Source organism: Amblyomma mixtum, chromosome 9, assembly GCF_055824585.1.
Source record: "Amblyomma mixtum isolate Tamu chromosome 9, ASM5582458v1, whole genome shotgun sequence".
Taxonomy (NCBI): Eukaryota; Metazoa; Arthropoda; class Arachnida; order Ixodida; family Ixodidae; genus Amblyomma; species Amblyomma mixtum.
The window spans coordinates 7,342,724-7,356,641 of NC_143020.1; the positions used below are offsets into that span (position 1 = coordinate 7,342,724).

The following is a 13,918-nucleotide window of genomic DNA, read 5'->3' on the forward strand; positions in this document are numbered from 1 at the left end:
TCAATGAGGCTCGAATAAAAGTTAAATCTGCCGAAAGCGTTAAATTTGTATTCCCGCAAAATGTGATCTAGTTTGCAGCAACCAGAATTTGGCGAATCAGATTGGAGATTCAAGCCGAATTGAATGCATAGATGTTTTGGATGTGAAACAAAACACAGTAATGGTCGATGCTCACGTAAACGACGTCTTCATGTCACTTGTATATTTTACGCGTTCGCTAGTATCTCTGCCCTCTAGAATGTAATTAAAAGCCCCGAACTGGAGTCTGATATCATAATATATTGTGTGCTTTGTAGAAACAACACCATGGTAAGTAAGACTGAAATATATTTCAGCGCTTTGAGGTAATATCAGTTCTGCTCACGAGTTTGGCAACTATCAAAGCCAGTGCATTCACCGGTCATTATTCATACGTATGATACCCAATTCAAGGCAAAAATTGATTCCCAGGATTTATTTGGACAGCATAGTATGATGGAGTACATCACGCGTAGTTTTGAAAGGGTCACCTGTTTCCCCTTAAAAACCGCGAAAGGAGCTGTTGGCAAGTCGGGTTATAGATTTCGATGCTATCTCGGGGGCAGTTCTCCTGGTAGACTCTCCGGCATTCCGGTGGGACGGCTAGATTCACTCTGCTGTGTGTCTGGAGAAGGCGGCAGCCTGTGTAAAAGACGCAGCAAGTAGAAAAATTACCAGCGTTGGTGTAGAAAAGCTGCAACACAGCTTGATGTGCGCCACAGTGCCCAACTTTGGATTCATTTCACACATCTTTGTTGCGCCATCGTATCGCAGAGTGTTAGAATGTTATCTCGATTCGCACTGTCGTAATTCGGTCGGTGCAAACTGATACCCCTCGTCAATGACTTCCTGTCGTGAGTGCTGAGTATAGATTAATTAAATCCAATGAAGCTTTTTTCAAATTGACTGAAATGCTGACGTCAAACGTACCCGAGGGTGCATTTCATACCAGTGTCATGAACATATAGAAAAAAATACCGATGTATACCTCCATGCTTATTAAAATAAAATTTAAATGCCTATTCTGAGATTGTGTGTCGCTTGAAGAGGAGGACAGGCGTATAATCAGAGGAACATGCTTTAAAATTTATTTTCATAATCACCGTGAACTTATAAGCGCGTGTTGAATTTCTCGCTTGTTTTATGTTTTACCAAACCCCGTACTCAAATGTTCAGTTTTGTGACCATGGTCAGCTTAAAAGCGCGTGTTCAAGCATTTCCTTGCTTTTACTGACGTCATGCACCCATCCCATAGTTGTTTTTGGCAACGATCTAGCGAATGCTTTTCAATAAATGTCACCATTTATTGATGAGGGAGGTTTAAACTTCCGGGAAGTGTTTCAGGTCCGGTAGTGGCACCGGTAAGGTCTATAAGTCAATATTTATAAATGTTTCTTAATTACAATGTAGTTTCTAAAACATAAAGCACGCTCTGAAAATCTTTATAACTTAGAAGAAGCCATGTTCACAACGACTTCAATTGCACGATCTACACTGTGGTAATTTGTAAAACTTATGACATCATCTAACACGCATTGTGGCCCATGTAGATGTTTTTTTATTTCCGAGGAACTCAGATTTGTCGCATTCAAATTTAAACCATGTTAATTAAAGTTGGACTGTACACTGTAGCGTGCATGCAAATCTATCGTTATATCCTGTTCTATGATGTGTCTGTAAGATGTAGCGCTCGGTTTTCTTACTTCTATGCGCTTGCTTTCTTCTCAAGCAATATACACTCTTCTCAGTAGTTCTGGAGTACGATTGGCAGAGCTTTGGTTTTTGTATCCAGCAGCACGCTGTCGTTTTTGATTCAGGTTATCAGACGAACAACATGTATTACAGCAAATATTATTGCAGGTATTGCAAGATAGCTGCAGAAATACACGACGATATGCAATATCTGTGAACTGAGTGACCAGTATAAATTTATCTATTTTTGTTCCCGCCTGAGACCATTGGTTCTTGATCCTCACCTTTTTCCAACGAAGCACTAGTAGTAACAAGGATGAAGCACCCTTGGAGCTGGTCCGCATACATGACTTTGAATAGTCTCACTTGGCCACCTACCAAAGCCATTCCAAAAGCAAATGAATACTCATAGTTATTAAGAGCTCTTGAAGCCATTGGTTTTTATTTTTTTCGTTGCAACTGAAAAATGCAGACCAATAGTTACGGGGCACAAATTCTAGACATTGATCAAGCATCCTGTCGAGAAAACATACCTTCCAGAGCTTTTAAAATAATCTCATTCAGGACAATTAAATGACCGACTGAACAAATCTGTCCGCTCTGAAATCCGGAGAACTAACATGAACTTCTTTGCCACTACATGTACACGGATGGTAATGTATTTTACTTTAGTAGGTATTCCACACACTTGTTTACAGCTTCATGGCTTTTCCTTTCGTTACATTTGCTATAGGAGAGCAAAATTCCGTACGTAAGATTTTTATCGATGACTACTATATGCAATAGAGAGGATAACACGCAGCAACAATTAGTGCGCGAAACAAAATACTCTCTGGTGCTAATTCTTTATGTATTTTTTACTCGAAAAATAACTGAGCGCTACACTTTGGGACGGGGACACAGAGAAACTTAGCAGGACAGGCGCTGTATATGAAGCACTCACTAATTCCAGCTTATTTTTATTAAATCTGACAGCTTAACTTGCTGTTTGCCTAAACGACAAGGCTGAAATCTGTGTCCTCCTAACATTTTTAGCTGACCAATGAAAATATTTCGGAAAACACATCCAAGAGAACTTGAAATAGGAGCTATGTTTGCAACGCTAGACAAAGTGAACTGCGAATCAAAACATCTGGCCACAGAAAAAGGCGCCACTTTTTATATGAAAAATAAAATTTAGATCACAGTAAAAAAAATTTTACAACAGAAAGTTGCTAAAGTCGTGCTGATTTAAATACTTGAATTTTTAATCACCAAGAAAGACGCAGTGCAGGTACAACATTTTATTAAAAAGTCAAATTCACGATGCGCTCCCCGTACGCATGGGGCTTAAAAATTTTGTAAATGTCTCAGGAATTATCTAATGATAAACTACTTTTGAGGTCTTTATCCAAACGCACAAAACTTGAGGAAAAGGCAAAAAGATGTCTGAAGTTTGAAAGTTTATGTAGGAGTGATTTGAAATGCTATACTTTTACAAATCAATAAAAGAGTTTACTATTCATGCACGCAATTGAAAGCGGAACTGTCAAACATAGTTATGTTTTTCTGCTGTCGCGCTGCAGCATGTTGATGCAGACCTTCCTCACCCACCCCCCCCCCCCCCCCAAAAAAAAAAGAACGAAATGCTTTTAGTGTTTGCTGCGGGCTTTGCTGCGGGCTGCTTTTGCTCTTGCTGCGGGCTGAAGCAGTCTAGCCAGTAAGAATTGCGTCGAGTTTTAGAGAGCTCTGTGGGTTAGCTGAAAAAGCTGTCTAGGTCATTTCAAATATGTAATTCAATATAACCAATCGCAATTTTGGCAACGCGGATCACACTTTCATACCACACATATCGCTTCTTGAAAAGTATTTCAATAGTACAGCTGTGGAGCGAAGCAAAGCGCATTCCGGAACTTCAAATCGCTGTTGAATATACTGCACTACCCTGCATCAACTAATATGCGATCGAGCAATAAAATAGGAAAATCCCCATACTACAACGACTCCAAAATTCACCGCATGACACACTGCTTGCGGAAACGTAAAGAATACTATAAATCTCCGCAAACGCGCCTGGTTTTTCACGTTTCTAAATAAAGCAATGTGAATTTATTTATTTATTTGAAGTTACCCTTTTGGCCCAGAGGGCATTACAGAGGGGGAGTGATGCAGTGGAAAAAAAAACAGTGCAACAAACGTAACAAACAGTTCCAAAGAATGTAACAGAGACAAAAAAAATTAACAGAGGCTAATGTTATGGCACAGTATTTCGGGAAAGCGGGATAAATAATAAAAAAACGACATATACAAAAAGACAGCCAAACTGAATACAGGCGTTAACAGGGGATTATCCCCGGGGCTCGGGGGGTGACAATCTAAAACCTAAACAGAAAGCACTGACATTGTATGAGAAACACAGCTAACGCGTGTAAGAAACCACTAGTGGTCAAAATTATATACCACAGAATCTTCTGAATGCTCTTTCGAAGTTTTCAGTGCCCAGTCGTCAGTGTTTAATGGCAGCATTTCGAAAAGAAGCACGGTATTACTACGTCTAGGTTATCTGTGGTCTGTAACTTTGGTAGCATTGCGTGGTAGCCCAACGAAGCTTGTCCGCTTCGAGAGAGAGCTGGTAGGAAAGTCGCACCAAAGAGATTCACAGTGAGTGGCGCTAAGCCACAACACCAAAAGACGTATGTGCGATGCGCACACAACTGCTCGATTTTCAAGGACGCATAACACACCGAACGCTGACACCTGCGATGCTCAGGGCATATGACCCCTGAGACAGGCGCACACTAATGCGTGCAGTTGCCGCGGAAAAACAGCACAAGTGACTGGTGATGACCTGAACGCAAATAACAAAAAAAAAACATAGTTTCCGCAGGACTTGGGGTTTGGAAAGGCATGAAAATGAGCACCATCCTATCTGAACTCCCCCGCCACTCAACAAGAGCAATCACGCGTCTTGGCAAAGTTCAGAATAACTCTCCTCACCACACTAATTGTGTTTAACCTCGAGTCCATGACAAAAATCTCATGTTCCCAAGTGTTCTGAGATCAAGAGAGGTAAAAAACGCATTGTGTATTCTCGTACGGCTGCCATTATATCACCTTACTTTCCTTAACCTCCTGCTGCTTCCCTGAATGCTTCGCTTCCATCGAGTTTTCGAGAACAACGGGTGATCGCGGAGAAAGTGCTTTTTTTTACTTGGCCTTAACGCTGTCCAACCTGTAATTTCTTCACCTCCCCCTCCCATGAGCTGTGTAATGTCAGCGCTTATAAAAAAAAACACAAGGTGGTCTAAATATATTCGGAGAAATCCACAGCGACACCAAATTTTTTCGTGTCTCATTCCTTTCTTCATTTTATCTAGACAGAGCGGTTGTCCACTGAGAAGCAAGACAGTTACTGCCCCTTTGATTGCTTGAAAGATATTAATGCTTTAAAGGTTGTAAATAATATTCAGAGAAAGACAGGGGAAAAGAAGATAAAAGAATAAAAAGTGCCGTTCCAAATAATTTAGACCCCTTGGAGTTACTTACGCGTGCTGTGATCTCAGAGCAGAAGAGTGGATTTTACGTATTTACTTGACAGAACACAGCTCTCACGCCTTAGCCTGAAGCCGCGCCCTCAGGCTCAGCAGCCGCCTGCGCTTACTTCTTAGCCACAGCGAATATTCATTACCTGTCCGGTGTTGCATGGGCGTAATTCTCTACGTCGACCATCGCTGCGCCCTTAACTGCACTTGCCGTTTGTTTCTTGGAAATGACCAAGCGCGGTCAGTCAGTTCTGAAATACGTTTGCAAGGGTTGCGCTTTCTCGTAACGTGTTAACTTACCTTTTACAGTCCTATAGCTGACTGCGTTGGGTTGTACATGGCCCCGAGTTGTGGATGTAGTCAATGTGGAAACGAAGCCTTCCCTGATTGGTGAGAACGCGCAAAGTGAAAGTCACTTATCATATTGTAAGCAAATGATTTTCTTCGCGGAAAAGCATTGTTGGGAAAATAAATTAAACGGCGTCTGCGCAATGGTTCGAAGCACCTTGAGAGACGACCAGCGTTATAGTCATGTATACCATCGAGGTACGTTGAGTGCCTTTTTTTTTTATTCGATACACAAAAATAGTGCCTTGTGGGCTGAGAAATAGGCGAAAAGTAACTTGCAGAACTTTTTATGCAGCACGTATATGGCGAGCGACGAGGGAGCGTTTGTAGCCCAATCAGAGTTTGTGAGCTCTGACGTCTACTGATCCTAGAACAATGCTCTGCCTAGTCTCTAGCGGGATCTACCTTCCAGTTTTAAGTCCAAAACAAGTGCCGCAAAGAAAGCTCTCAAATTTTGCAGCATTCAGGGCATGTGTTGAGCAGGCGCAATGTTTTTGTATTATAACACGCTCTCTCCAAGCTTCACCCAACTACTCCTCCTTTTCGCCTTTCTCTTTTCTTCTGTCTTCATCGCCCGCGAGACGGAAAGAAGAAAGGAATGGAGGTGAGCGCCACGTATATGGATGGCTTCAAGCGCTAGACGATTACACGAAACCGATTGACCTCAGGGTAAAAAAAAGCTAGCGTTGTAAAACACTTTGCACAGGCTTAAGCTGACCTGCTTAGCATGTAATTTGAGCGAGAGTTTTTATACGTGATGTGAACCTAAGTCCCTTGGAGTGGGTTCATACTGAAAATTCAGCGCAAGGACACTAGGGCTGCTAGTAAGCAACGAAAATGAAGTTCAGCTGAGATTACTCTTGCTGGGAGGCAGGTTTTTTACTTCGTCTTGTAAGACGGCTTTGAAACGACATACTCTCTTTACAAGACGAGACTACAACTGCGTTTTCTGTGTCGCGGCGTATGACACCGAGCGGACATCTCCCAGAGGCCGTAATAAACTTTGTATACACAAGGAACTTTCTGAGAAGGTTTCTTTTACGAAATGTAACAAAGGTATTTAAGACTGGTAGTCAGCTTCCTGCAGAACTGTAAGGTCCCAACACGAATCGGGGATGTAAGATTACAACATTTAGAAATGGGAAGCTGAGGAACTCCGGAAGGAGAACTTTTATCATCACAATTCTTCACTAAGGCCCTAATGAAACTGGCTGAAATACTTAACTGCGGAATGAAGATAAATGGGCCATATATGCATATTATATAACTAAATAAAATTGTGAATCATCATAATGCTACACAAACGAGCAGCTACAGAAAGCTGCTGCGGTACCCTAGAAATACGCAGAAGAATGTGGACCTAGGCGGTCACCAGGAAAGTTAGAGCTCATTTAGGAGAAGCATCCTTGCAGAATACCAAACATACCAGTCTAGTATTAGCATCGGTTTAGGAAATCACGTAACAAAAACAATGCGCAAGACCAGAATTTTGGTCTTCAAATACTAGAAGAGGTTAGTAGTCTATAATCACTGCAGAATATGACAGAACTGCCCACATACTAAGGAGGGTGTTGAAACTAAAAAACAGAACCAATAGGATGAAAGAAAGAAACATTGTATGCTTAACGCAGGCGCTCGTCATCAGCAGGTTAGCATATCACACACCACGTAATACCATTGAACGGAAGGAAAAGATGAAATAAATGCAAAATCAAGAAACTTTACAAACAGTCGCTTGGGTCATGCCAAGCACGGCAGACATGCAGTTACAGACATGAAGCGTTCATAACAGCCGTGAGGAAATGCGATGAAAACACCTCAGCCAGTGAGAAGGCTACCACAATTATGCACAGGAAGCAGCATGCTCAAATTGACATGCACACAAACCAGAACTAGCCACCAGATAGGAGGAACACATACCACGAGAAGTTTGTACAGAGATCAAGATCCCCAATACATAGAATTATGCACCCAGAGAACTCACCTGCCTACTAACATGTTTGATAGCACACAAGTATTATACAGGGACGCAGCCAAATATGAGGAGGAGAATGCGATGAAAATAGCTGTATATAAATGCGACCTCAACATGAGCTCAAATGCCACAGTTTGCAAAACTCACGCAGACAAGCAAGAAATCGTAATAGCTGCAGCCATCAAGGCAAGCGGTGCCAACCAGAACAAAATAATCTTATCAGATTCACAATGGGCATGTAGGAAAACATGAAATGGAGAATGTCTACTAAAGCACTAAATATGCTGCGGTAAGGAACAAAATAAAAGAGGAACAACAATAATCTGAGCCTTGTTGCGACCCGGGTAGCATGTCCGGTGACCGGAGATGGGACGAGGAGGATGGGAGGCTAGGTTCGGAGGAAGGTAACGAAAAAGTTTATACACTTATTTACATTATTTAGAAAGGGTGACTGAGAATGACTCTCAGTAGAAGGGAACTTCTTTGTCGACCGGAGTCGACTGGGGCTAGCAGGCTTTTTTCGGCCACACTCACAGCCGAGTTAAATATGGTTCGGATTCTCCAGATCCCTGGCTGGGGAATAAAGTTCGAAGAGCAGTGTCCAATCGGATGGACCGAAGTAGACGCTGGTGTACCACCCACGGCAGGGGCGGTGCGGCTGTTCCACTCTCTCGCAGCTGGGTCGATGGGAAGGGGTAGATGCTGACTAATCCCACACGGCTGGAAAGGAATCTCCCGCAGTCTACCCGCAGGTGAATGAACTTGCTTCCCCGCCGGATGTCCAGAACACGAGTCGGGGACACAGCCGTCTTCAATTAACAGCCAGCGTGACTGGCGCCGCCACGTCGCCTCCGCTTCCGCTGTGGTTGCCGCTGACAATGCCTCCTGCGCCTCTCCTGCCTTCGCCGCTGCTGCCGCGGTTACCTCCGCTCAAGGAAGACCGCTGCACTAATCCACTTTGGCTCGGAGGGGGGCATCACCAGCACCCCACTGCACCACCGCCGTCGCGAGGTTGTCGGCCTCGTCGATTGTTCACGGTTGGTGCTTGATCGGGCCCACGTGGCCAGAAGTACGGTCATGACAGCCTCATTAGACGAGGCCATTCGCAGGAAAAACTCGCATACAGCGCCGCCCAACGATTTCCAGGCCTGGCTCTGTGAGGTGGTGGTGGTGGTGAAAAAGCGTGGTGGTGATATTTATTCAATATATATACGGAGGGATGTTCGGGGATTTCCCCTAGTGGGAAGCCTCCTTACTATCTAATTGGAGCGCCGGGTTCGGGACTTCACTGGTAGAAGCCGCCATCGGGTCCCTCTAGCTCAAGGACCGCTTGGCCTGGAGGTCGGAACATCCGAGCAGGGCCGCCTCCCAGTCCTCTGAGGTAGGGTCGGGTTTGGGGAAAGGGCTGTGTTCTGCTGACAGGCCCATACCATGTGCTAGGTATGAGCCACCTCCCCGCAGTGCCAGCACCGGCCAGTGACCATAGGGTCGAAATGTAAAATGTCGGAGGAGCACGCGTTCGTCTGCTTTCCCAAGCCCTTTTGCCGGGGCTGGGTAGCGTGATGTTCATGCAGATAATATTTCAGAATTTCACAAAAGCGGAATAAGGGTTGCCCCGCATCTGAGGTATGAGTCGGTATGAGGTACCCGGGAGATGAGAGCTTCGGCAGCCGCGTGTGCGACCTCATTCCTTCGAAGACCCTGATGGCCTGGAGTCTAGGTGATGGGTTTAGGGATGGGTTCTGCATTGTTTCTTAATCAGTACACGCGCCTCATGCAACCAGCATCCGGCCTGGTCCTTGTGGCTCATTTACATATACAACACATGCCTAAGGAACTAGAGAGGGCCCTGGTACCCAAGCTATGGCGCTACCACGCCCTAGTACGCCCACTTCCCTCTAAGATGGACGCTCATACTCACGACGGTCGCCGCACAGCCCGATCACTAGTGCTGGCACGCAACTATAGTCCCAAACACAGCATTTTCTACGTAAATATCGCCGGCCCTGACCGCCGGGGGTGGTTCACCCACGCAATTATACACCAAGACAGGCAGGTGGATGGTTTGAGGTTTATGGCACCTGCCCCCTTCTCGCAGAGCAGGTGACAATTACATTGGTCATCGCAATTCCTGCTTCTAAACACATAACCGACTCCCGCGGAGTGTGTCGAAGCTACGCAGCTGGTCGCATAGCACCCCTCGCTGCATAGTTCTTGTGATGATACTATGAGAGAGGCACCCCACTGAAAGCCGGGGGCATTCCCATGTTAACGAGAATGAAATATCCGCAAGTTAAGTCCTCGACTAAACAAGAATTCACAAAGAGATGCGTGCATACACATGCCCTCAGCTTGGCTTAACGCGCGAGATACCACCAACAAACAATGCATCTCAACGCATGCCCGATTTGCAGAAAGCACCCAAGCTTATACCACTACGTTTGGCAAGCCAACAAATCAAGTGATACAAAAATATTAAACCGGACATATCAGCAATAGGAGCAGGTTCTGTCTAGCTCGGACCTCAAAGACCATTGGAACCTATTCATCAATGACCGAGAGGTAGCAGCCTTCGATGGTGTCTTGGTCGCAGTCGACCACTTATGCTACGTCGAGTAAAATTACATACAAATAATGTTATTACCACTAACGCCACCACCATTACCACACAAAGCGAAAGGTAAGGCAATGCGCATACAAGCAATGTCCTGCAAGTTCTTCCTTTATTACGGAGGTAAATGTCACGTCAAGAAAGAACTGAACAGGTGTGAATTCTGCCCTGAAAATAGTTTCTAACCATAAAAAAATAACGCTAAAATTATGAGAAGCCTAACCCAAACTATGAAGAGGTCATACGTCGCATAATACTGCGGTTATGCTCAGACAAAGAACACAGAAACAGATGCTTTTGCGAGCTCACGTATACACGCCATCTTATTCGTTCATTCACTATTCCTCACAGTAAATCTGGGAGCATCAAGCGGTTGTGAAAGTGTTCCCGCTTACATCCACGCGAAACGCACATTCGCGCGTCATGCAAGTCGCAGCTGTTCCCTGAAATCGTAGTTTCATCGCCCATGCCAAAAACGCAGCTTTGATGAGCCGAGGACGCTTTCTCTTGTGCACGGCTTGATCGGCTTCCCGTTCAGCGCCGCGCTGGTCAAAATATTACCTGTCATGACCCATTATTTGATGTTGGAAGAAAACAACCAATCAACAGAAAAAAAATGAAAATAGCTGCAAAGTTTGTTGTGGGAGGACCACGTCGAAGCGCATGCGCAAGAAGTATTGGTGCAAGGCTAGTGAGCCGGACAGGATACAGAGAAGAGGGCGGCACTCAAAACTCTAATAGTCTCGCCGGCTGCGATGCTCCGTGCTATTGGGCTAGTGGAAATTCATTCACCCGTTAAAATTTTTGGGCATGGTTATCTGCTGCTAGGACGTCTTTATCTCTACAGCAGCGAAGAAAATAACAAATGAATCTTGTAAACTTCACTTCACTTTACTGTATTACCTTAAAGACCCCCAGTTAGGGGGTATTACATAAGGGGTGGGTACAGATAGAATCAAACTTTATGTACAAAGATGTTATTCGTTAAATATGGCAGTTATACAATTCAAAAATGAGGATGGACAGGTGGTTGCAGCGACATCGAGTGGAAGGCCGTTCCAGTCTTTGGCTGAGCGAGGAAAGAATGATGCAGCAAACGTTGTGGTATGAGTCTGTGGACGGGACACTTGCAGGGGATGCCCAAGGCGGAGTGAAATGCGTGCTGGAGGGCTAATGTAGGGTGGAATACGCAATGAGCTGTAAAAAACTTCTGAAATAAACACATACTGGCGGTGCGATGACGACAGGCAAGGTTTGTTAGGCTCAACTCCGCTTTTAAAGATGATATGCTGATATCATATGAATAACATGAATGAATGAATCTAGTGGCTCGGTTCTGTAGCGATTCTAGTGATGTTAACAAATAGATTTGGTTAGGGCTACAAATGAGGGATACATATTCTAGGATGCATACTCACACTTGATTTGCTCTTTCGCCGAGGATGTAGTAAACAGCGTAGTCGAAAATACCGAACGGCGTCTGCCGTACCTTTTTCATGGCCTCGCAACGTTTCGCTGGGTACAATGCCCGGCTTCGAGATTGTCTCTTCACGAACAGGAATTCCTCGAGAGCGGTAATCTGGAAGCTCAGACTGTGTGAGTATTTTGTGGGACAGTGGGCATTGCATTCGCATGATACACGAACATAACTCCATTTTTCATGGTCGCAGGTAATTTGACATCGTTGCGTGCACGCAAAAGAGCTTCCCAGCAAATAGCACTGGTGATCGTAAGCACAATAAAAAGCACTGAAACTAAGCTCCGAAAAATAACGCCACGAATTTATATGTTTGTAAAACATATGATCGCAATGCAACATTTGCCCAGCCGTTGGCTGTAATCTACCATAGTGTTCGAGGATCTCAGGCTTTCCCGCTTATATTTTTTAAATTCTGATTCCAATTCAATCGTTTAGACGAACACTCACAAGTCTTGCATGGTGGCGCCGAACATTCCTCGGATGGTCTTCATAAGGAATGCTAGAAACTATTTGTGCGGCAACGAGCACGTATATGGCCAATGAGATAGCTACCATTGTGCGGTCTACTTCTTAAACAATATTCCGTGAGAGGTGTCCTTAAGATGCCCGGATTTTCAGTTTTATACTTGGACACTCCACTAATGTGACAAAGCGTCTGCTACACGACGAAAAACGAAACGATGGAGAGGTATCATAGTTCACATTATAAATTCAAGCGTTTTAGAATTTTTCATTTCAACGATCTAACCAGGGCACCGCTGAGCAGATTTCTGTCTTTGGTAGCCTTTGGCAAGTGCATAATGCATGCAGATATGGGGTTGATTACTATTAGGAAATCCTCAATGCTTACATATCATTGTTGGATTCAAATGTCTGCTTGTTGGAAGTGCTATTAGAAGTACCACGAAGAATAATTGCGAAGCTTTTAGGCTGCTGGCTCTCTGGACATCGCTCTTAAAATTTAAAGCAGTATGTTAAGCTGCTCAGGCAATGTTCCCTATTGTGGAAGAAATTATCTGCGAGCTTGTGTGCGCAAACAAAGCTAGTGTACATGTTCGTAAACAGCACAATTTCCATTGAACTTATTGCAAGTATAATGAGTGTCGATACGCCGAAATGGTGAAAGGATCGCATGATATGAGTTCTTGTGCGAATGTAGGGGATATATGGACAGATGTGCAAAGTACAAAACTTGTAACCTATGCTGTTTTTTAGTAAAATGCCAGCGAAGAAATAAGTAAGCCTCGTTTTTGCAGCGTTGCTTAATAAAATGCACGGTTCCTCAAACATAATCGATAATGTTATAATTAGATACCAATACCGAAAATTTCTTTTGCCTGCAGCTGGGGCTTTCAGCCCCTCTTTGTGCATAATAACTTTTCTGCGAACTTTATGACTTTACGCGGCGTTCATCGGCGGTGAAGGCCTCCAAGGCACTGCTTCGCTTTTTGCGAACTTCTGGCCTGCATGATAGGCTGCGACTTTAACCAACGCTGAATTTCCATGTTACTTCAACTTGCTGTTACTCTATTTTCTTTTTCTTTCTTTTTATCCCGTAATCCCCTTCCTCCCGTGTAGGGTAGCAAACCGATTATTCTTCGGTTAACCTCCCTGCCTTTCCTCTTATTCCTCCTCCTCCTCCTCCTCCTTACGACTGACCGATGTTCGGAGAAGCCAACAGCAGCATCCAAGGAGTGAAATCACGATTAACCGAAATAGTGTTCTATACCTCATCCATTCTGACAAACAAGAGAATAACAATCCTGAAGACGACAGCGACTTAAACTGCTCTGGCCTCGTATTATCGACATCAACTACATTACATTTAGTTTTACAGACATCGAGTTCTCTCACCAAGAACACTTTTGAAATATCTAACCTTGAGCAAGTGACGATTATCGCGATAAGCCTTGTTACAGACCTACTTCGATACTATGAATTGCCTACGCTCTTAGAAAAGTTTCTAGTGCGCTAGCACTTATAGTTGTGATTGCCCGCTTTTAGCAGTTGTGTGTTTGCCTTTTTCCTATTCGTCTGTCTGTTTGTCTGAAGCCAGTCTTGTGGCAGGCTCCACACTTGCTCACCGTGTCAAGCGACAGCTCAATTAATCGTGACAGGCTACTCCGCAATGAGAATCCTAAATTGGAACCGACCCAAGTCCCTCCAATGGGAGCGCATGTCATATTAGGGCAGCGGCACATCGATTGACCGCCGCGCCAATGCGTTAGGAATGGTAGGAACTCTCTCAGGGATCTATTAATGGGGAGAATAAA

The 13,918-nt window shown here is 44.3% G+C and overlaps 1 protein-coding gene across 1 annotated transcript; it reads right to left on the minus strand.

The window, feature by feature from the left end:
• Positions 1–505: 505 nt before the first annotated feature.
• LOC149328200 (uncharacterized) lies at positions 506–12,200 on the minus strand. Its single transcript, XM_089558928.1, has 5 exons — positions 12,093–12,200; positions 11,584–11,744; positions 5,532–5,614; positions 1,995–2,084; positions 506–660 (listed from the first exon to the last, which is right to left on the minus strand). Exons 1-5 carry the CDS (start codon positions 12,198–12,200, stop codon positions 506–508), a joined length of 597 nt encoding a protein of 198 aa, XP_089415054.1.
• Between the last annotated feature and the right edge of the window lie 1,718 nt (positions 12,201–13,918).